Source organism: Epinephelus moara, chromosome 20, assembly GCF_006386435.1.
Source record: "Epinephelus moara isolate mb chromosome 20, YSFRI_EMoa_1.0, whole genome shotgun sequence".
Lineage (NCBI taxonomy): Eukaryota > Metazoa > Chordata > Actinopteri > Perciformes > Serranidae > Epinephelus > Epinephelus moara.
In genome coordinates, this window is record NC_065525.1 from 28,334,600 (window position 1) to 28,358,480 (window position 23,881).

General features: G+C 41.0%; 2 protein-coding genes across 4 annotated transcripts; one reads left to right on the forward strand and one right to left on the reverse strand.

The window, feature by feature from the left end:
* Positions 1-674: 674 nt before the first annotated feature.
* Positions 675-8,591, forward strand: LOC126408653 (aromatase). Of its 3 annotated transcripts, none has more exons than XM_050074340.1 (10): positions 675-873; positions 1,634-1,852; positions 2,152-2,302; positions 2,387-2,541; positions 2,658-2,834; positions 2,956-3,070; positions 5,128-5,242; positions 5,320-5,482; positions 5,581-5,819; positions 5,903-8,591. In XM_050074340.1, exons 1-10 carry the CDS (start codon positions 858-860, stop codon positions 6,161-6,163), a joined length of 1,611 nt encoding a protein of 536 aa, XP_049930297.1. In that variant the 5' UTR covers positions 675-857; the 3' UTR covers positions 6,164-8,591. The 3 variants fall into 3 exon arrangements, with proteins under 3 accessions (XP_049930297.1, XP_049930299.1, XP_049930298.1); XM_050074342.1 differs by lacking the exon at positions 675-873 and adding an exon at positions 1,355-1,379; XM_050074341.1 differs by lacking the exon at positions 675-873 and adding an exon at positions 1,360-1,485.
* An 89-nt stretch (positions 8,592-8,680) lies between these two features.
* On the reverse strand, positions 8,681-23,828 carry ap4e1 (adaptor related protein complex 4 subunit epsilon 1). The gene is made up of 21 exons (XM_050074314.1): positions 23,501-23,828; positions 21,590-21,661; positions 21,345-21,468; positions 21,132-21,205; positions 20,934-21,055; positions 20,660-20,819; positions 19,248-19,414; positions 19,069-19,142; positions 18,846-18,968; positions 18,647-18,756; positions 18,422-18,565; positions 17,919-18,027; positions 17,682-17,800; positions 16,274-16,576; positions 15,204-15,315; positions 14,985-15,123; positions 14,622-14,877; positions 12,927-13,460; positions 11,198-11,388; positions 10,963-11,123; positions 8,681-10,537 (listed from the first exon to the last, which is right to left on the reverse strand). The coding sequence occupies exons 1-21, from the start codon at positions 23,639-23,641 to the stop codon at positions 10,377-10,379; spliced, it is 3,396 nt and encodes a 1,131-aa protein (XP_049930271.1). The 5' UTR covers positions 23,642-23,828; the 3' UTR covers positions 8,681-10,376.
* Between the last annotated feature and the right edge of the window lie 53 nt (positions 23,829-23,881).

Consider the following 23,881-nt stretch of genomic DNA (forward strand, 5'->3'; position numbering starts at 1 on the left):
CTGTGTATTAATAATAATGTAAATAGTAAAAACAGGGAAATTACTTTTACAACTAATATCTGGGGAGAAGACGCTGACGTCATGAGTATGATCAACCTATAATAACATTACAAAAAAAGGTAATAATCTGTCACCCAGCCTCAAAGGGGCAGTTCACCCCAAAATCAAATAATATATATTTTTGTTGGAGATATCTGCATTCTCTCAAATATAATGGTACTAGACGACACCTAACTTGTGGTGCTCAAAGTGCCAAAAAATACATTTGAAAAACTCAACAGCAATGTCTCTTTCCAGAAATCATGACCTGGTTACTCAAGATAAATCACAGACCTTGTTGTGAGCAGTTTCATGTAGGAACTATTTTCCTTCTACCAAACGACATAGAAGTGTGCATCTACTTATTGTCATAACCTGGCTCTAAAACTATGACAATAAAGAGGGAGAGGCAGGCTGAAAGTATGAGAGGCTCGTGCTTCTGACAGCGTGAGATGTAAATATTAATGGCGTCCTCCTCAGCTGAGCTGTAATGTTAGCTAGCTCAATAGCTCGCTCTTCACCAGCAGGAGACGCATACCTTTTTCAGCGCAGTGGTATAGTTGACAGGTGTAGTTCAGTAGAAAGAAAATAGTTCCTACATGAAACTGCTCACAACAAGGTCTGTGGATTATCTTGAATAACTGGTCATGATTTCCATAAAGACACATTGCTGTTGAATATTTATTAATGTGTTTTTTTGGTGCTTTGAGCACCACAAGCCGAATGCCATCGGGTTCCATTATACAGGAGAGAAGACAGACATCTTTGCGGCCGATATCTCCAACACTCGGCAACTCACACCAAAACAATTTGAATTAATGAATAGCACTACAGGTAAGGGGAAAAATATGTAGTTTTGATTTGGGGGGGAAGTGTCCCTTTAAATCAGGGGTGTCCAAATTTTTTTGAATGGTTGCCATATTAGAATGTCGACTTTATGCTTCTTTGCTGTGGCCATGTCTGCTGCTAGGTAACTGTTTGTTCACTTGTTTACCATCTGTTTATGAAAACACATTAGCTCCATCTGTGTAGTTCGTACTTGGTGCCTGTCTACAAACCATACGATAGTCCTGTCATTGTGAGCTGAGTGGAACAAATGCAAAATAAACTTGCTTGATGAACCAATATCATGTGGCAGGACACATGTAGCATATTTTTGAAGAGACAAGCCTAGGGCCGTTTAAAATCCGTTTGCGCCCTCAGGCCTGACTTTGGACATGCCTGCTTTAAACCAGGCTTAACTTGTGGTTACAATCACAGCACTTTTGGCTGTATGGTTTGCCTGTTAGACCGGTTTACCAAGGAACACAGGGTGTGGCTGGGCTGCAGGGGAAAACAAGGTAGGTTAGGTGAGATATCTGTTGTGCCAAAGAAAATTTAGGATTAGATCTAGCGTATTAGATAAACAGCTGTCTCAGGAACAAATAGATCATCATAAAGCTCTGTGTGAGTGTATTTTGGATTTAATGCATGCCTGCGTTACCTACAAGGACAAGAGAAATACAAGTGATGAATACGAACGCTGTCGACAGATTGAGGTTTGTCAGTTGTGTTTTAACAAATGGACTATGATTGGTTTGTCTGTTGTTTAAAGGAGACAGAAGCTTTAAGAGCACTCAGACAGAGGACACAGTAAACGTGCTCAGGTGTGTGAGCCTGGCTGGTTTCATGAGGAGGATGCAGCTGCCGGAGACACTCAGCATCGGACCTGTGGTGGTCGACACAGCGTCTGAAGCCACTGCCCTTCTGCTTTTACCGCTGCTGCTGCTGCTTCTCGCTGCGTGGAGCCGAACAAACCGGTCACAGATACCCGGTGAGACTTCAGCCTCTGTTCTTATACATAACTTGAATATATTGATCCATGTGATGAGTGACTGCAGGTGTGAGCAGATAGAAGTAACAGGGGAAAGAAACGTGTGTTAAAGAGCTTGTGTAAAAGTGTTTTGTACTTTAAATTGTGACAGAAAGTTTTCACAATCATGATTAGAGCCAAAGTATATGATTTTGCATCATATTATTGATGAGATAACACAACGGTTTACTGATTCCCACACATAAAGACCTTTGTTTTCAGCTTGGGATCTTAAATCATTACCTGTTTCTTTCTCCCAGGTCCTTCCTTCTTAGCAGGACTCGGTCCTGTCCTCTCCTACAGCAGATTCATCTGGACTGGGATAGGAACGGCGTGCAACTACTATAACAACAAATATGGCAGCATTGTGCGGGTCTGGATTAATGGCGAGGAGACACTCATTATATGCAGGCAAGTCCTCTAAGATAAAAACTCTTTACACTCACAGTTTATCCCATTAATCTGTAGTAAGTCAAAGCCTTGAAACTCTTGCAGGACTTCAGCAGTTTATCATGTTTTGAAGAGCGCCAACTACACAGCCAGATTTGGGAGCAAAATAGGGCTGGCGTGTATTGGGATGGAAGGGAATGGTATCATTTTCAACAGTGATGTCGAGCTCTGGAAAAAACTGAGGACATATTTTTCCAAAGGTGAGTAATTGTGCATCGTGTACCTTTTCCGAACCCTGCAAATTGAAGTCTTGCAATAAATGTAATGCTGCTTCACTGTGTTTGAATTACTGTACTGTTGCATGGTCATGTTACAGCTCTGACAGGCCCCAGCCTCCAGAAGTCGGTGGGAATCTGTGTGAGTTCAACAGCCGAACACTTGGACAGCCTGCAGGAGATGACCGACCCTTCCAAGCATGTGGATGCTCTCTCTCTGCTGAGAGCCATCGTGGTGGACGTCTCAAACAAGCTTTTCCTCAGGGTGCCGCTCAACGGTCAGCTGCGCGTTCACTGTCTGCACATTCTACACTGAACCATGTATTTCCTGACAGTAAATACTATTATGAGATCTTTCACTGCAGCCTCTGACTCTGTCTTTTGTTCCTCACAACTCAGCAAAGGACTTGCTGCTTAAAATCAACAACTACTTTGACACCTGGCAAACAGTTCTAATAATGCCTGATATATTCTTCAAGATTGGATGGCTGTACAACAAGCACAAGAGAGCAGCGTAAGATCCTCCTCACACACCACAGTAACTTCACATATGGCTTGTGATGTATTCAACTTAAAGGTAAACTTTGATATTTTTCAACCTGCACCCTAAGTTACTAATGGGAAGGACAACTTTTTTAAAGTGGTCCAGTATTGAATGAGAGAGCTGCAGCTGCAGAGAAGTGCAGAGAGCATAGCTTAGTGTTATCTAAAAGATTTTTAATGTCATAGCTGAAATCCAGCTAATTTCAACAATGTGGAAAAGTCTGCAAGACTTCAGAATGACACTTCTCTTTCAACGAAACTTAGGACACATTCACACTGGTGCTATTTGGTCTGCTTTAAGCGAACCCTGGTCCGCTTCCACCGATAGTTTGGTTCGTTTGCAGTGGTGTGAACGCTCATTCGAACACTGGTGTGGACCAAACGAGCGAACCAGCAAACCAAAGAGAGGAAGTGAACATTTTGGGTAGAAAAACAAAAAAAAACAAAGCCAAAAACGTAAAACGGGAGAAGCAGAGGTAAAAAAATTTTTAAAAAGTTGGAAAAAGTCTCGTGGGCAGACGTGGAGTAGTGAGGAGGTGTGTCCATTGTTATTGTGGTGACCAAGTCGGCTGAAGAGGATGGATTTCCGTTTTCGGTCCTGGCCAATCGATGAGCTGGGTTTCCTTCTTCTTCATGCTTTTTTTCTTCCTAGTCAGTGGTCATTTCGGGCAATACCGCCCCCAAACGAGCAGCTGTTGTAACTGCGTGACATTGTCAAGGCAGATTGGTCCGCTTTAAAAAGTGCAGTGTGTTGGGGCGTCGGTGGCTTAGTGGTAGAGGAGGCGCCCCATGTACAAGGCTGTTGCCGCAGCGGCCTGGGTTCGAATCCAGCCTGTGGCCCTTTGCTGCATGTCACTCCCTCTCTCTCTCCCCCTTTCACGCTTACCTTACCTGTCCTGTCCATTAATTAAGGCAAAATGGCCCAAAAAATATCTTAAAAAAAAAAAAAAAAGTGCAGTGTGAAAGTGAACCAAACCAAATGAAGGTGTGAAATTTTTCGGCATTCCCCGCCCAAACAAACCGAGTCCCCTGGACTATCCTGATGTGAATGCGCCCTTGGCCTCACACACACTAACAAACAGACTGGATCAAGTCAAAGGTAGTCTCATGTAGCCAGACCAGTCTTCACAGTGCTTAGTCAGCGCCTTAGAAAGGTCTGGAATCAATCAATTATCCTTCTGCTATAGAGGAAAAAACATTGGCTTGTTTTGGGGACAGTTTAACGGCTTGGCGTTGGATGCTAGTGATGTTGCTGTGTTAGCTTGTGCTAACCAGGCAGACTGTCCAGGACAGCAGCTCCACTGACAGCAACAACAGAAAGTTTGCTGATCCAGCAGGGAGCTGCAATGCTCCAAGATCAGATCTCTGGCGCAAAAAGGCTCGTATTCAGGTTTGACTGGGTACATTTGGAAAGATGTGCTAAATCATCTATGACAGGTCGTGTCAGAGAACAGATACACATCGGGCAGGAGTATCTTGTGAGACGGAGTCTGGGATTTTCCGACAAGCGTTTATAAATTGTTTTATTCACAGTAGATCTTTAAAACAATTCACTGAAAGAACAAGCCAGGCATCCCTTACTGGATCCATATCAAAGCTTGACATTTTCAGCATTAAGGTTGTTAGCTTGTGTTATTTGTTAACTGTTTCCCTAAGGGGAGTTTGAGGGAGTGAGAATGACGGCCAAAATAGTCAGCCAATGGCAGGGTTAGAACCATAGTCTACATCCAGTGAGTCAGACTAAGCTAAAGGTAGAGAACAACAATTTATTTCACAGCAGGGTCTTTTCCATAATGTTGTCAGACACTTATAATAACAATCTGTCAGAGGCAAAAAGAAGCACTTTAGGTGGACGTACACTGACGGTGCATATTTACCCTGAGTGATTACACTGCAGCCAGTTTCTTGCTGCAGCCCTTCTCTTGTTGTCTCCATTCATCACTTCGACAAAAAACATTGAAAATAAGATTTAGGATGAAAAACACCGAAGTTTATCTTTAATCTTTGTGCTGCATTTTGTGCCAACAGCCAGGAGCTGCAGGACACGATGGAGGCCCTTCTGGAATGTAAACGAAAGATGATAAATCATTGTGAGAAGCTGGACGAAGCTTTTGACTTTGCGACGGAGCTTATCTTTGCTCAGGTTTGGCTCTTTTGATTAAATCTATACCAACAGAGTCACACGGTGCATTCTGCATACCTTATCTTTCTTTTCAACAGAATGTCGGAGAGCTTTCGGCAGATAACGTCAGGCAGTGTGTGCTGGAGATGGTGATTGCTGGACCTGATACTCTTTCCATCAGCCTCTTCTTCATGCTGATGCTGCTGAAACAAAACCCAGATGTGGAGCTGAGGATAGTGGAGGAGATGAACACTGTCTTGAGTGAGTGCATTTGTGTGGTGCTAATCTGAGTTTCACTCTATGCCCGCCAAACATTTAACTATTCCAACAGTGTGTGAATGCTGCATTTTCACACCCAGGTGATGACAGTGAAAACATTGATTATCAAAGATTGGAAGTGCTGGAGAGTTTCATCAATGAGTCTTTGAGGTTTCATCCTGTGGTTGATTTCACAATGAGAAAAGCTCTGGAAGACGACACCATCGAAGGCGTTAAAATCACAAAAGGAACCAACATCATTCTCAACGTTGGTCTCATGCACAAGACTGAATTCTTCCCCAAACCCAAAGAGTTCAGCCTGATGAACTTCGACAAAACGGTAAGTCAGCTTAACGTTCTGCAACATTATGTGGCTGCAGAAACAAAAACAACAGCTCAGTGTTTACCTCCTCTGGTTGGCAGGTGCCCAATCGTTTCTTCCAGCCCTTCGGCTGTGGGCCCCGCTCCTGCGTGGGCAAACACATCGCCGTGGTGATGATGAAGGCCATCCTGGTCACTCTGTTGTCGCGTTACACCGTGTGTCCTCGCCAGGGCTGCACCCTTGACAGCATCAGGCAGACAAACAACCTGTCGCAGCAGCCTGTGGAGGATGAGCACAGCCTGGCCATGCGCTTCATCCCTCGGACAACACAACCTCAACACAGTCAGCAGAATCATCACTGAGACACAGGGGGTTACATCTGGGTGGAAACTACTTTTGCAACTGATACAAAAATATTCTCTGGCCAAGTCTGTACAAATCAGGGCTGCACGATATGAGAGAAACACGTGATATCAAAATAATGTTTTTAAATATTGCAATAATGATGCTACTTGCAATAAATACATGAAGTACTCAGCTCTGCCTCTCTGCTCCTTTTAGTATAGTAGAATGTTGTCTGCTTTGACATTACTGACCTTTAGTGAATACGATTGAAGGTTTTAGACGATACAGAGCAGAGCAAGGCTGATTTTCTGGACTGTGGGATCCAGTATGGAAAACCGGTGTGGATATGGATATACAGGGCTCCTACAGCTTGAGGCAAATTAGATTTAAGACTGTTTAATGCCACTTGATGATGATTAAAACCAATTTCACAGTAACCAAAATTGAAGGAGGAAGAAAACAAGAACCAATGTCAATTTCCTAGAGGTAGGGACGTGATAAAGAAAAATGCTCATTTGGGTAGCTGTGTTTAATCTATTATTCTTGTGATCAAAACTGATCTGAAGCTCAATCCTGAGATTGTTCTGTAAGTCCAATAAATAATAAATATAGCAACTTCTAATCAATTTCAGGCTTAAAATAACAACTTCTGGTTCCGTCCCACCCATTTACAGTGTAAGCCACACCCACTTCTAGTTCAAACTCCACCCATTCTGAGTTGACTTATGGATACAGATAATTAAATTGGTTGAATAGATACAGATAATGGTGTGCTCGCTCATCCCTAATAGAAACAGATAACACCCGCGGGCAATTTAGAGTCACTAATTAAGCTAACGTGCATGTCTTTGGACTGTGGGAGGAAGCCAGAGAGCTCGGAGATAACATCCAGCTCCACACAGGAGGGCCCTAGCTGGATGGAGGGTTTGAACCCCAGTACATTCTTGCTGTGAGGCAGCAGTGCTTACCACTGAACCACCTTGGCACCCATTGGGCGGGACAGTTTAGGGACAATTTAGCCCACACGTTTAGTTGAACATAAAACATAACTTATTTTGTCTCGTGGTGAAGACAAGGGTTGAACAGAAGTGGTGTTTGTTGGCAAGTTTTTTCATCCTGCGTCTCACTCTGTAGGTGGGATTCCACTGTCTTGATCGCCATCAAGTGTTTGAAAAGCTTTTTACACAAAATTTTCAGAGCCTTATGAATTGGCTTGTAACAGTTTCAATCGTGCTGCGAAATCTTGGTGAAACAGCCAATTTTTGTAGAATTTGCACTTCCCAATGTGCAGTGACAGCTCTCTTGCAGACAGTGCAGCCTCTGAGCATCCTGGACAGAAACACAGTCGGTTCCCCCTGTGCTGATCTGTGTGACGTTAACGTGTGAGGCATTTAGTAAATTATTTTTTTGTAAAGCAGATGTTACTAGCAAGGTTGAGATTAAACAATGCAATGACAAAAAAACAAAACATGCACATTAATTTTCCATGTCTCAGCATTAAGACTTAAAAAGATTCATTCAATACATTTTAATACTAATTGAGGCCTTATATAAACTCAATGCCTTTTAACTATAGATATTATATAATTATATATTAAACTATCACAGATATAACTACTATGATAAAAAAAATGTGGGGGGGGGGGTTCTTTTAAAATTCAAAACATATAAAAAAGGACTCTAATTTGCAAAGACTCTTAACACTTTATTAATTCATTTGTAATTTGTTTTGTTTTTTTGGAAACTTGTTCATCTCTAATGATTTTGTATCACTTCTTAGTCTGGAGCTCTTCTTCAATTATGCAATCTTTGCTTTTATCTTTTTCTTTTTATGTATAATTGTTGTTATTTAATAGGGGAGATATCTTCATGAGCCGTTTTTGGTTTCTAACCCCTCTTTCCTGTATTTTCTATACATGTATATGCAAATAAACTAAACTAATTACAAGCATGTCGTGATGTGGTGACACATCACAACTTGCTTCGTACATTTTAATTCCAGTTAAATCCTGTTGATGAAGACAGCGTTATCATGTTACATATATATTTTCATACAGTATGTGTTTCTTTTAGCATTAAGATGTTACTGTTTTAAACATAATCAAAGTTTAAATTGTTTTAATTTGTTGTATATTTGGTGTGTGTGTCTGTGGATTAGTATGATGGCAAGGTGAATGGAGGTACTGATATGTGTTAGACCTCTCTATCTTGTGATGTTTTCTCATGTTACAAGTATAAAAAATGTTGATAAGAGACAAAGATTATTTCTTTTTTGGAAGTGTGGACTGTACAAAGCAGGCTGCAAATCAAATTATATGCTGTTTTTTTATATTTGGTGTATGCGCAAAGTAAACAATGTTCATTGAATAACTATCTGAAATATTGTGTTCCAGCAAATATCACGAGAAGAGCAAACATTAGAAAATATTTTCTTTACTGTAAAATGTTCCTCTGCACATCTGTTTCAAAGCTATTACAGACCTATAATACATGACAGCATTTATTAAATGAAGAATCACTGAGTCAGAATCAAGTTAATTTACATGTGTTTGAATTTATTCATAAGTTAGCAGAACATAGTGACAGGCACTCTAAGAAACAATGATTCTCTCTGTACCACAGGCACAAATCAAACACGCCACCTTGGCATTAGAACATAAGGCGTTGGGTTAGAGTTGAAGTTTTAGACACATTGTTAGTTTCTCGCTGTGCTTCAAATCAGGCAACAAAAAAACAAACAAACGTAAACTTCCCCTTCAAGTTGAATTAAATAAAACAGGCCGAGACGAGTCGAATCTGATGCAGCACGATCAGACAGTTCACAGAGCGCGATGATTTTTTTTTCCTTTCAGACAAATCAATATAAAATACTTTCTGTAAGAATATAAATCCAATAAATATGTTTTTAATACTGCATTGATACAAAAATATAATAATCAAAGACCACTAAAATCCACCTCTCACCCAAAACTGACAGAAACATGAGTGCATAGATAATCACATCACACAGAAGGCAGCGTCTGCAAAACATGAGCATAATCTGAAATGCTGACAAGACATTGCAGAGCGCTAAATTTAAGACAAAATACTCTCATCGTATATGTAAGAAATACATGTAACTGCTGCAGTCAGAGGTTAGTGTCAGCCTGATGTAATCCTAAACACAAACAGGGATGTAAACATTTTTTCATGTGTTGAAACTTCGGTGAAGACGAGCAGGAATATTTGTTTTAGATTATTTTAAATTCTCCTTTAATGCTCAGTTTGGTTTGTTTCCTTACCACAAATAATGAACAATGAATTTCATATTACTAAAAAAAAAATCATTATCTTCCCTGTGCTTCTCCCAGAACACCTAATAAACAACATCAACCAATCAGATGCAAGAATTAGTGTTAATCTTTTCATTTCAGTCAGTATTGCTTCAGTCAGTATTGCTGAAAATAAACAAAACTACTTTTATGTCTGATTAAAATCTAAATGGGCTTCGCTGTTATGATCGTTCTAACTTAAAAAATGTAGCTCATTTTTAAAAAATATCGCAAATTAGAAAGCAGGACATGATCTCTGTTGACACTCAGCATGCAGACCTGGGATCTCATTTATAGAACAATGCGTAAGATCCATACTATAAATGTATGTACGGACAAAATGCACCAAAAAATATTCAACAATTTCTACCATCAGGCTTCCACCTAAGCACGGGTCAAAGTTTCTCCCACCAAGTCTGTTTTTATACATCACAACTTTTGCGTGGCAAGTGGCGTACCCTTCTTTCAAGCCTCGTTTTGTGCATACACAATGTTTATAAATGGGACCCCTGGGGCGCAAAAAAATACCAGAAATTTATGATTTTCCTTTCATACCAAGAATATCATACTTAGCATTCATTTCACTCATGATCAATGTGTCAACCAAGTTTTCAAGTCATCATTTTAAGACATTATTGATATTGAAAACATCAAACACAATCTTTTGGCCCTGAGGTTTTTACCAGCCATGACTTTCAAACAAACGTGGATTATTCCATCAGTTTAACTGCTTAGTGGACATACAAAAATCCTACAATGTAGCTTTCGTGGAAGAGATAAACAAAAGGTAAACATTGTAATACGAAGATGAGGATGATGTGTTGCACGACTGCTCTGTGTACCTTCGTCCTCTGCAGTGGTAGAGGGTCAGTTGGTCGTGTTGCTCAGTGGCGTCAGTGGAGGAGTTGCAGTCGGAGGCTCAGTGCTCCTGTAAAGCTCTCTGACAGTGATACATCAGGCAGTCGGGCAGGTCCGGGACCGGAGAGCGCAGCCACACGGCCAGTGTTCCTGCATGCAGGCGACAGTGCATCAGACACGGCTGATCCTGGAGGAGGCGGCAGGCTACAATACCTTCCATACCTGTGGGGAAACATCAAAAGGGTTACTCACTCATAGCGTAAAATACAGCAGATTGTAGTTAATATCAACCTACTGATCAAATCCTCCACCACTGCACATTTCACGTGTGTATTTATGAGATGTCCTAACAGAAGAGCATCAAAACTGATGACTTGATTTTGACGGTTCATTTTAGATTTTGGAAACAGCCAATGATTATTTAATTAATTTGTTTTTTGATTCATCTATTTTTATCTTTTAGTATTGTTGATTTTCTTTTTATCATTTGTGTCAGCACTGTCTTCTGTCAAACTATACAACTGTGTAAATTTTTTCAGTCCTTTTACCTATTTCTACAGAGTTATATGGCCATATGATGTATCCCATTTGATGCTGTTTTTTCTGTTTAAAAGAAAACAATGAAAAAAAACTAAATGTCTGTTCACCTATGATTTCCACAACATGAAGATGAAGTTTCTTCTTCAGCACATTCAGAGTGGCTGTGAGAGGTTCTTGGTCATCACTTATCACCGTCAGGTTCTGCTTTGTATCATGAGAGAAGTCCAGCCACATCGTCCCGTACTCCTCTGTGGACACGGTCAAAGGTCTGAAAGAAATATGTTCAATTACAGTAATCACCTCTTCAAGGCCATGCTTGTAAAAAAGTAGAAAGTATTTCACCTGATGAAGCTGGTTAGAGGCAGTTTGTACATGAACTGCAATGACTGAGGTGTCCCAACAGGAAACTGGTAAGATACCGCCCCGACCACTTCAATGTGGACTGAAGGCCTCTTCACAGTCAGGGAATACTGACACACTGCTACACTGTGGCTTCTCACCTCCTGCACTATAGTGTCACACTCACAGGGTACCTGAAACAAACAGGACAAGAAAATGACCTTTAATATGAAAGACTAATAAGCAGAGGATAAGACAACTTTAAGGGGAAAATTCGCCAGCTTTTATGTGGATGTCCAATCAGTGTTGATGGTAAATGTAGTCAATTCCTCATTGCATGCTATACTGACTGAGAGTTTGCAGCCTTTTTCCTGCATCCAGCACCATCATCTCATGCAACAGTGATGTAGTCGGGTGCAGGAAGAACTACAGGCTGGATTTTGCCTCTGTGTAACCAGGGGACGTGCTCTAGATGCCACTAAAAGCAGAACATCCTTGTTATGGACAAGGATACATTTTAAAGTTCTGCTGAATCTGAAGAAAGGAGGATGCACAACTCCCATATTTTTAAAAAACAATGGGTGCAAGTTGCAGAATGATTCCAAAAAAACTTTCGGGCAACAGCACTCACAAAAGACAAAAAAGTCAAAATGTATAATTTACTAGGGCAACACACGGTCAAACAAACAAACAAACAAACGTTTCGGCCTAAGCCTTCTTCAGTGTATCAAAAACAGTTTTAGCTTTTTTTTTTAGTTTTGTTTTTGATACACTGAAGAAGGCTTAGGCCGAAATGTTAGTTTGTTTGTTTGACCGTGTGTTGCCCTAGTAAATTATACATTTTGACTTTTTTGTCTTTTGTGAGTGCTGTTGCCCACAAGTTTTTTTTTTAAAGTTCTGCTGAATGTTGGCTGACTCAGATATTCAGCCGTATATATTCAAGCCAGCTGCATGAGCTGTGAAAGAGGATATGACCAGCAGAGACTCTCCAGAGCTGGAGGTGCTGAAAGCAAACTCTGACTAGTGGTGCCTTTACTCAAATTGCCCTTTGACGGAAACAGAAATATATTTTTTTGCTACAGTGAATTTCAGCGTGGGCAGTTTTTGTTGGATGCTGAGAGAGCCCATGCATGTGTTTCTGCATTACTATGCATGAAAGTTCTACTCCTCACTTGGACAAAGGTGTGCTAAAGACCCTCTTCAGGATCAGAGGGCAGGTGACAACTGAGTGAGTACTGTTGTCACCTAACATTATTGTAAGCTATTTTGCTGAGTTGCCGCTTCGCAAAATGCTAATTTAAGTTGAGCTTTTATTGTAAAAGGTAAAAAAGCTGAAGGAATGAAGTGGTAATGCAGTGTCGGATACAATGTGAAAAAATAATAAAGAGTGTTGCCGTCTTGGTTCATGATGGTTCAGAATATGGAGCCTCCATTTTTTTAATTTGTTACCTGCAGAAGTATAGGTCAAACTTCTAAACTTCGACTGCACTATGTTTTGGCCGACAAAGTAACAACTATAGGCCAGGAGGTTATGTGAAATGCATTCTGGTGCATATAGGAACTGCTGGCACAGCTCTGTGAGCAGGAAAACTCAGCTGCTTTGGTCAATATAGCACACACTGAATAATTTATTGCTCCAGTTGACTGTAGTTACCATCAACACTGATTAGCTGTGGACATAAGAGGTGGCAATTTTTCCCTTTAATAATTCTCTGCTCAATAATTACTATACCTCGACTTCATCTGAGTCAAGCTCTAGAAGTATCTGCTGAATGTCAGAATCAGAGGAGTTGTGAATAAAAACAACCAGCTCTAAAGAATCGTCTTTCTGCACATGACAGGCTGAGACAGCCAGGCTTTGGTTGGAGCACACAGGAGTGATTTCTGAGTGCGACAGTCCCGAGAGTTCAGCAGGAAGATGAGAACTGAGACACAAGTCTTCAGGTATGTCTTCTGATGGAGCCGGATCAACACCGTTATCACTAATGGGAGAGGGGCTGCTTTTCTTTGTGTCACTGTCAGCTAACTCAGCATCACATGTGCCATTTGCAGCAGCGAGGCCCTGAGGGAGTTGCGACGTCTCTTCGGGCGAGGAAATGGTTGGCTCTGAGGTGATGTTGGAGTCCAGGAGACTGTTACACAGCAAGTTATCCACTGCACTCGGGGTAGTGACGGAGTTTGATAGTTGCTCGCTGGTACTGGAGGACGAGCTCGGACTTTTGGCTTTTCTTCTGAATCGCTGCGGCGTCGGATCAGATTTTCCCATCTGTTGAAAGGAAAAGTTTTAGCTGTAACAGATGCATCTGTAGTCATGCACGATGGATCTTTAATTTTAATCACTGAATCACCGAATTTCCAAAATAAACAAAGGAAATGGCTGCAATATCACATCAGTATGGCTGAGACTTAACAGACTTGACAGAGACAGTAAAAGCTGTTTAGAGCTGGAACAACGAGAGTTGATCAACAAAGTTATACTCTTATAATCAAGTTATAATCTCTCTTTAAACAAATGTCTGCTGAGTCTCTATCACCAAATAAGGTAACAAAATGGTGACTGAGCCTATAGCCCACTGATGAAAGCCTTTGCCTTTTCAGTATTATGAACTGGATGTCTATGGCTATAGTCCCAGAAAAATCACTAGTGGTGCACATTTAGTGACGCCTTTTCCATCACCCAGCAGTGGTTGATCTGCCCGAGAATGTAGGCGGAGCTAACGCAACAGACTCACACTTCAACTCACTTGAGTGTGAAGCAGCAAACTTTTTTTCTAGTCTCTGCTAGCGCTGCGAGTAATTTGACTGATGTCACACAGGCAACACTGTTTGGATCTCTGGGAAGTGAGATCTAAATACACATCTGCAATTACTGCTTTTCGCCATAGGTGTCGCCAAAGAGGACAAAACCAAAATCTTTGAGATCTTCAAACCAAAATGCCAAATGTGGTTCCGGATTCTCAATTGTGAGAATTTGTTGCTTTTTTGTCTTATGTAAAAATGACTTTTATATGTGCTAAATCTGGACTGTTAATCTGGCACAACAATCAAGTTGAAGACATCACCTTGGGTTCTGCCTGAGAAGATATTTCATAGACAAAACAATTGATAAATTAATTGAAAAAGAAAATATTGGCATACTAATTGATAATGAAAATAACTGTTAGTTGCAGCCTTAATCCTGTGACCCCTGTTGTATACATTTTAAATTCTGTAGCGTGAGCACAGAGCATTCAGCTCACCAGATTCATATTTGTCACATGTCAACAGCTGCTTCAGAGTATATCACTTCCAGCTGCCAGAAGAAGGCGCTTAATTCTACATTAAATCTCATATTGTAATTAAAATATCAGAGAAATTCATTGCACCTTCTTTACTTCAGACTGTGCACCCCCACCTCTAACAGTTAAGGAGGAATTAAAAAGCTCACCAGGCACACAGAGCTTTGGGAGCCCAGGCCGACAAACAGTGAAGAGGCCAGCTGCTGTTTCTCTTGTTCCAGCTCAGGGGTCGGTATCGGAGTTGGAGTCTGGCTGTGTGAACTGTCAGCCTCTCCCTGCTGGCTGGGTGACCGGACAGGACTGGGAACCTCAACATGGGCAGACTCCTCCACAGGTTCTCTCTGCGACAGGTAGCCCTCCCTCCCCCACACCCTCTTCACACCATCCAGCTTCAAAGTCGTAGAACTGAAACGAAAATCAGCTGTAAAGCAACTGGGCATTTGTTTTTAAGCTATTCTAATTCAGACAGCGCAAGTGTGTGTGTGTGTGTGTGTGTGTGAGTGTCTACATACCCTCCTTTGTGTGAGAGGTCAGTGCTGTCGCCTGACAGACCAGAGCTTATGGACAACAGTGTAGGAGACTGTCTGTCGGCGATGCTGCAGGAGGACATGCTGATGGGCAGGGACAGGCCGTATGGCTCCAGGCTCAATGCTGAGGCAGACAACACAGTCAGAGCACACCAAAACAAGGCACATGCCAAATCTGCCACGACCTTAACCTCAATCTGTTACCTTTTGCCTGGGCTAGTTCCTCCTGCCGTTGGTGGGGAGGCTTGTATGGAGCAGCGCCAGCAGCCAACGCCTCTGATACAAATCCATCCAGAAATGACAGAGAAGAATCCACCTGGAAACAAACACCAATGCCAACTGCAAGTTTAAACTTCTTTAACGTGGATGGGAAGATCATTGGGATCAATGTGTGTGCTAACACATTAAACTCATATTACATAAATCATTTTTACAATTTGTTTTGCTACAAAGACAATTAAATTGCCTGAAAGCATTCTTATAATTAGAATGTTATTGTTGTTTTCTGTTTCCATCCGATACTGAATGGAGCTCTGTGGTGAACCAAACCCATCAGACCACTACAGACATGCTCAAACAGCTACTATGGTTACAACTGAAACGATGATCCCCATTATTTCGATAAATAGAGTCATTAATCTAATCGACTGTGTGTCACAGAGGGCAAGTGAATGCAGGTTTTATTTCCCAGCGAATGGATAATAAGCACTCTCTCTGCCAGAGAGGAGGAACTACAAAGTAACGTCATCCGCTGTGGTTCCAAGTGTTTAATCATTTTGTGATGTTTTTCCCACATTACATTCTGAGAAGTTTCAACAGCAGCGGACATTCAAGGTCATATTAAAGGTTTCCATTTTTCAGTACGCCAGGCTTCTGTGAGTACTGATTGTAAATAACATCACAATGACAATACACCGTACACTTAAAGGGAAACTTAGGTGTTTCTGAACCTGGACCCTGTTTTCACATGTTTTTGTGTCTAAGTATGTAGACTTTTCTACATATTCTTGATGGAGACAAGATTTTTTGAAATTGCTCCAGTATTGAGAGGAGTGCTGCAGCCAAAGTGACAAAATGCAATGTAATCCCTATGGGCAATTGTGCACCAAGTCTACTAAAATTGTTTTTGCCACTGACAGGTTCCGATTGTGATTCGACACATATTTATTGAGCATTGTCAGAGGGAGCCTAAGATCTGAGATTTTCACTACCAATAACTGCTTCTATGCAATTATTGTGTATATGATGTTTAGGGACTTGAACTTGTAGGTTACCTCCAGGGGTTCCAGGCCGGCATTTCGAGGTAGCACCCTAGCTCGTAGTTCAGGGTGCTGGCTGAGGTGCTGCAGCTCCTGAGCCCTCTGTCTCAGCACTGTGTCCAGGGAGCTGCTGTATGTTTCAGACACATCCTGGGCCACAGAAATACCTGCCCCGCCCTCACAGAGCTTGGTCATTGCCATGAGGACCCAGCTCTTGGTTTCACTGGTGGTGTTCTTCATGTCCAACAGTTTGGCCAGCAGCCTCAGGACTGTGGCCGCTTCAAGCTCCTCCCTCAAATAGGAGTATTCACCGAGGACCTGTGCGTGGCAGAGAGGGGGCAAAAATTCAGCGTAGTCATAGCATGTTGCATAGTATGTAGTAAGTTACATTTTGAGGTAAAGAGGAAAACTTTCCTTTGACTAAACTTAGATATTTTTCAACCTGGACCCTGTTGTCCCATGTTTTTGTGTCTATGTGACTAATGGGAGCAACAATTTTAAGGTCAGGTCAGGTCAGGTCAGGTCAGGTCAGGTCAGGTCTTGTTTGTAAGGCTCAGATTACTACACCAACAGACAATATCAAAACAAAGAACGGACTCACTAAAGCAGAATAGAACAATTTCATGATTGTCCTGTCTAAATTAAAACTTTGCCTTCTTACAGATGCTGTCAGTGTTCACATCAAAATCAACTTGTCATCTAAGACAGTGCCCAAACACTTATACTACTGTACTGCTGCCAACAGCTCCCCTTTGATCACACAAGGAGCAGGAAGGGAGGGTTTTTGGGCTGTTTCTGGTTACACAAAAAGGAACTTACTACTTCATAAAAATATCTGTCTCTGTAGGGATCCTTTCCATAATGTTGTTAGCCACTACAAAGAATCTGAGCCTGTCAGTGGCAAAACAAAACACTTGTAGTGGACGTACACTGACAGTGCACAAACGTCCCAAGTGGTTACATTGAAGTTTTGTGGCTGCCCGCTGAAGTGCTCTCCTTTGGACCTATTTCAAAAATAAATTTTTGCTCCAATTAGTCACTTAGAAACAAAAACATGGAAAGTCCAGGTTGAAAAATACCAAAGTTACCCTTTAAATGTTTTTATCTGTAAAAGATTTAGAAAATATAATTTCATGCTTGCAACTCCTTTTTTGTTTTATCTACTGTTACTTAACTCCTGTAAAAATGCACTTGTGTCTCCATCTAGGATTTTTAGGCTACCCAGGTACCAGACATATATCCAGTTGACATAATGATCTTGGCCAACCCTCCCACATTTTGTATTAATGTCTATAAATCATAAAGTAATTTGTAAAGTATGCTTTAAACCGCACATTGTATTCCTCTTCCTTCCTCCGCTTCATGTTCTCATTATTATTACATAAGAATCACACAAACTGCTCATTGTGCAAACAGCACTCACCCAGCTGATGACTTGGAGGAAGCGCTGTGGCAGTTTGCCAGGCTCTCCTTGCAGCAGAGAAACATATGAATCAACAGCAAACAGTCTCAACTTCCTGTCCTCCTCCACACTGTCAAACCCTGAGACATTATAGAGAAATCGGCATCAGCAAAAATATAATCAGCACCAAATTACTAAACTGAAACATCACAACACAGAAGAAGTAAAGAATAGGTTGAGTGTGCGCCGTGTTCTCACCCTCAGACAGCAGCTTAAGGAAACTATTCGGGATGTCAGGCTGCATCATGTCTCCACCCACTGAAAACACTGTGTTCATGGTCTCAATGAACCATTCATTGTCTGGTGCATATGTATAATGGCTCATAGGAAAACAGCCAACACAATAAACAGGAACAAACAAGGAATAAATAATATGACAGAATATTATTAAAGAATCTGATTTCTGTTTTTCAACCACAAACTAATTTAATTTAAACTTAACTGGAAGCTTTTGCATTAAGAAACTGAGGCTGTAGCTCATCGGGCTTTAAAACAACCCAGTAGAGTCACCATTTAGGGCAATAATTAATCAACAGAAGATAAAACAAGATCTTGGCTGAAAAACATTATGAATTTTATGTGAGATGTAGCAGGCGGGGCCTTAACTATGATTTTAATTCCTCTAGGATCAATTTGGTTTTCCACATGCAGAGGGCCACCAGGGGTAAATTAACATCAATTTGTCTCATGCTCACAGAAGGATATTTTTCTGCCAGTTCTGCCACCTTCCCCACCAGGTCGATGGTAGTGTAGTCGTCTTTATTAATGCGCAGAAACTCCAGCATCTTCTCGACGATAACTGTAACATTCTGGCCGTTGGTAATCCGAAAAAGTAACTCCAGTGTCTAGAAGAAAGCAGAGAAAAAAAGTGGTAAACCCACAGTTGCATGACACCAAAATCCACGCCACACCAGTATCTGCCTCACTTCACGCTTGATGATGAGGTCCGGGTGATCGAGACACTCTATGATGGTCATCTGATGCTGCAGGGCCAGTTTAGGATCCTGCTGGACCACATAGGTGAGGGCCTTCAAGCCTATGGTAACAATAAATGAATCAGTTTACTACAGTGAATATCCTAAATATTGATGGTTAAGGAAAATTACCACTTTAATTGATTCTTACCGAGATATTTGAGATTAATCTTCGGCGACAGAACAAAGTTGCCCATGCACTTTGCAGCTTTTTCCAGAAGGTCAGATTTGGGATGAATTGTGTAAATACATTTTACACATTCGTATAATATTGCTGGAAATAAAGACAGATTTCAACAAGTGGTTGTAGAAAATACTTGGTGATTTCAAATCACCAAATTTGCAAAAAACCCTGTACTTTAAAGTTGACATACCATAGGTGATGTTATGATTCATCTCTGCTCTTCGTAAAGACTCGTCAAGGACTTCATACATGATCTCACTGGTGCTGTCAAACAAAGAACACACTGACAAGATGTTCTTGGATTTGAGAACAAAGAACAATCCCCGCATGGCATAAACATCCAGTTCAACCGGGGACAGAAATAATTACCTCTGGTCATTTTTCCCAAGTAAGGACAATATTCTGAGAAGCTGAATCTGCAGCCATGGAGCAGGGACACTATGATAGTTAAAATCCATGGGCAGTTTTCCTCCCACCACCTGCTTCAGTATGGTGACAAAACTTGCCGTCAGGTCCTTATAACTTTCTGCGTTCTCCTGTAACAATAGAAGAATATGCGCTAAGACTGGATTACACCACAGAAGATCAAACCAATTTGATCTTCAAACCAATTTTCAAATTGCATACTTTTCCATGCTCAAATTTCCCCAGACTTCTTGGTAGATTTTTCAGACCATATTTGACGTCTGAGTACAAAAAGCCAGAGAATAAAAATGGGTCTAATGGTGCATATTAATGGCATCAACAGACTCAGCCTGTCTAATGGCCTCCGGCAGGCTGTTCCAGAGCCGAGGAGCTGCTACAGAATATGGCACAGCCAACATGCCCCACTGGGTGGATCTGAGAGGTCTAGTGGTGCTGTACGGGGTGAGAAGGTCTGAGATATATGTAGAGGCGAGACCATGAATATATTAAATATATTCTACATATTTATCTTCAATTCAAAGAAGTTTGAAGTGTCAAAGTGCCAATGTAAGGACACACGGATAAGGGTGATGCAGTCTTGGTAGCAGCATTTTGAACTAGTTGTAAACCAAAGATAATAAAGATAAAGATAACCAGTCTGAGAAATGTTGGAGTAGAGGGGGTTAGAGGAGTCCAGCCTGGGTGATACTAGGGCATGAATGACTATTTTTAGATCAGAGGTTGATAGGGAATGCCTACTTTTGGGGATGTGTCTGAGTTGGATGCAACATTTTCTATAGAAATAATATTGGACAGATCTTTAAAGGTTGCTTAATGCAGAAAAGACAATCTGTTTACTTTTCTGAAAACTACATCACTGCACATCTGATAAATGTTCAGACAAGCTTAATATATGGTTATTGCAAGATTATGTATATATGCATTTCAAAAATATTGCCACATTTTCTGTCAAACTAATTTGGTTCAGTTGTGGGTCACTTAAGGCAGAGCTGCTTTGCAGGCTGTGACACATAGGTATAACAGCGGCAGCTCTGTGTAGGAGTGTGTTCAGTCACACAACATACTCCTTGCTTGCTTGTTAACTCTGTCCCACACTCTTTCAAACAGTGGTAAACAATTTGGCTGTGCTGGCTGCCTGCTCCAAAGGCCATGAAAAACACTCTGCTTGTATGATCAATTCATTTTCAGAAATTTAAAATTTTATATTTTAGAAAACAGAGCAGGGGAAATAGTATAAAAACACAAATATTTTCACAGACTCTCTTTTCTCCCCATACTTATCCAGACATGAACTAAAATCAAAACTTTTCCATTCTGCCAAAACCCTGCCAGAATCCTCCAGAAAAATAAATTACCTGGATCAGCTGTAAGTAGATGTGTAGAGAAGCTGTCATGACACCCGGGTCTTTGTCACACAGAGCTTTGCGAAACTTGTTGTGGATGTGTTGAACTTGATTCGGTGCTATTAGGTAGAATTTATACAGCGCCAGGACCGCTTTCCGTCTAATGATTTCTCTGCAAATATGAAAACCATATAAATCATGATATTCAAGCTGATTTTTAATGCTCCAGTTTACTTAAAGCATATTGGTGACTAATTGGGCTTGAGAGCCAAAGAGCATTTCTTACTTTGGGTGATTCAGTTTCTCCTCAACCAGAGGAAGGATTGCAGGAATCATATCTTTGGGAAACATCTGGCTGACGACAGTTAGAGCCATGCACACTTCAATAAGGTTTGTGCTCTGAAGATCCTGAAAACACAAAGTACATTAACATATGCAGACACCAGATGATGATGACAAAGACTGTAAAAATGCCAACACCCACCTTTAATACAGTGTTCACAAGGAGAAGCAGCAGCTCATGACTTTCATTCAGAAACAAAGACACAGCGAGATAACCTGCAAATCAGAAACAGACTTATTTTTTGCCCAAACCAAAAAAAAAACTACTATAAAAAATCACAAAGCTACTAATCATGCATCTTGAATTGATCATGAGACAAAGTGAGTACTGTAAAGCCACTGGGTTGTAACATACCAACTCTTTTCTCCAGAGCGGCGCCTTGTTGAGCCAGTTTGATGGCATGAATATAGCTGAACGAAGCCTCATAACCGAGCATTTCACAGTAGATTGCTCTCACCATGAGCTCCTTCATCTGCCTCTGAATCAGATTATGATACAAGGAAGAAAGAAACACATCAGTAATTTCAGGCATCACTGGACTGATTAAAATAATCTGCTTTCTTTTACAAAACTACAATGGAAAATCATGAGAATCGAACCATGGAGGTGTTGGGGGAGGACACCTGTTCTTTGATAGATGCTAGTTCACGTTGAATAAGTTTTTCCTCCTCCTGAAAAAAGGGAAAAACACACAGGATGTTCAAATCAAATACTGAGATTGTGCCTGCTGACGCTGGCACTGCCATGCTCTGTTTGTTTTCAGTGGTCATGTTAGACTAATAGACCATACTTCAGCCAATGATCTACATATCAGAATCTTACAGATAAGTGTTTACAGGTAGTTATTTTAGCAACTATCTGAAGAATGTGAGAGAAGATTATAGTCATAATAGGAGAGTCAGTGAAGCAAATTTAAACCTTTGCAGATTTAAGACAGTAATAAGTAAGGATTCTAGCCACTGTGCTGATGCTAAGGAATTAATAAGCTGCCCCTTATAATTTAAGAGGTGTCAAACCCTTCTACCGTTAATGCAAATATTAAACAGCGCCTGCACCATAGCATTCCTCAAAAGAATGTGGACATCTTAATGTACTGCTTTATGATTTTTAATCCAATAATATTTGCACCTTGAAAAAAACATCTTGCAAGTATTATATTTCATGATGTGGTTTTAAAATAACCGTTATCTGTTTCTGGAAAAACAATCAGTTGAGCTTGTTTGTTGATATGATTTAATGTTCTAGTTTTCAGTTTCTGTTTTCTCACATGGGTTAGGTAAGACTTTTCTGTCTCCATCTTGATGAACGGTTGGTGGACTGTGAGAACAATGTTGGAGCTGTATCATTCTTTCCTTGAAAAAGCTTGATCATGTGTTGTATATTGGTTTATATTTGATGATTGGGTTTTGCATTTTTTATTTTATTTTTTTATTAAACACAAACCACCTTGCATATGCAACCCCTCCCTCCCTCCCTCCTTCCCTCCCAGGGGTGTTGGCATTGGGAGATCATCAAATACATAAAGAGTGATGAGCAGCACAATGTAGCTGCGTGCAGCAATACACAAGATTCTTGTATGTTACACGTCGCACAGATGGCACATGGCATAATCAGATCAAACATAAAATAGCCACTGGGCAGAAGCTGAATTTGAGCCAGTGAGTTTGTTTTGCCGCTGACAAGACCTGAGCCTCTGTAACCACTAGGTACTGGGTCCCAAGAGAAGACAGGAACTTGTGTCATTGAGCTACAAGGCAACATATGAACAACATGAGGCCCCAGAAATGCCAATACGATATCAATGGGTTCCTGCACTCTGCATGGACCCTTCAGAAAAAAACAATAAATACACTTAGATATGTTGAATTGTTAAATATATTAAACTGTTTTGAATATACAAAACTAGTTTATATTGTACTCTTGACCATTACCTAAAGTATACCGTGTCAGCACACAATGAATACCAAGTTGTAGACTGCAGCGACTTGCTTTTAATAGGCAATGCATGACAGTGATCTTAGCTGTAAACCTGCTGTAAACAATTCCTAAATGGAGCGTTCACGTGTCTGTGGGATATCACAGCATCCAGGACTTGAAGAGCAGCAGCAACATTACTCCACAGTGGCCATGTTTGCCTTCCAGGATTAACTTCTCTGCAAAACGGTTTGTGGATGCCAAGCATTTTCGCAACTGACTCTGAACACCTTGAATATCTGAGTTTATCACAAGCACATGAACGCACCAGCAGGGATATGTTTTTGAAATAGTCCGATATTTGATTTCACCTGTGTTAACACGTGATAATAACATAACAGGAACGAGAGAGTTTATGTAAATCGGTCTAAAACACAGCACTGCACTGCACGGAATACGTGGCATAATATTATAAGTGCCTTAAACACATAAACACACCTTTCTTGTGTTAGCTTAGCATGCTAACGTTGGAGCATTTCACCAACACCTGACTCATCTCATTTCACCTCAGCTCCAGAGTTTAAGGACACACTCACATGTTTGGACGTCAGCTCTGTGATCCCTCTGATGAGGTTTCCCAGTTTGGAGGTGGAGGACAGTTTGGTTGAGCCAGGCTGAGAGTCTAAAGACAGGAGGCTCGGCAGAGCTGTCAGGGTCTTCTCCACAACATCGCTCATCTTGGCAGCGAAAAGCGGGACTTGGCAGCTGTTTTTTCCTCTTTCAAAATACACGTATTAAATCATCTATCCATCCCAGAAAGAGTCTATTAATGTGACTCAGCGAAAGTTAAGTGTTAAACGTTTAAAAAGATCACAGGAGGTGAAATGCTAGCTTCCCAGTCGGCCATTGTTTTGATTCAGCAGAGTGACCGAGGCTCGTTGATGATGTCACTTCCGCTTGTGTTGGGGAAACTTTAT

Coding starts and splice junctions, on each gene's coding strand:
- LOC126408653 (XM_050074340.1), top strand. Junction 5,243..5,319: donor CGGAGCTTATCTTTGCTCAG/GTTTGGCTCTTT, acceptor TCTTTTCAACAG/AATGTCGGAGAGCTTTCGGC. Junction 5,483..5,580: donor GGAGATGAACACTGTCTTGA/GTGAGTGCATTT, acceptor TTTCACACCCAG/GTGATGACAGTGAAAACATT.
- ap4e1 (XM_050074314.1), bottom strand. CDS start 23,641: ATGAGCGATGTTGTGGAGAAGACCCTGACAGCTCTGCCGAGCCTCCTG. Junction 21,206..21,344: donor CGCTCTGGAGAAAAGAGTTG/GTATGTTACAAC, acceptor TCTGATTTGCAG/GTTATCTCGCTGTGTCTTTG. Junction 11,124..11,197: donor CCTCTAACCAGCTTCATCAG/GTGAAATACTTT, acceptor TATTTCTTTCAG/ACCTTTGACCGTGTCCACAG.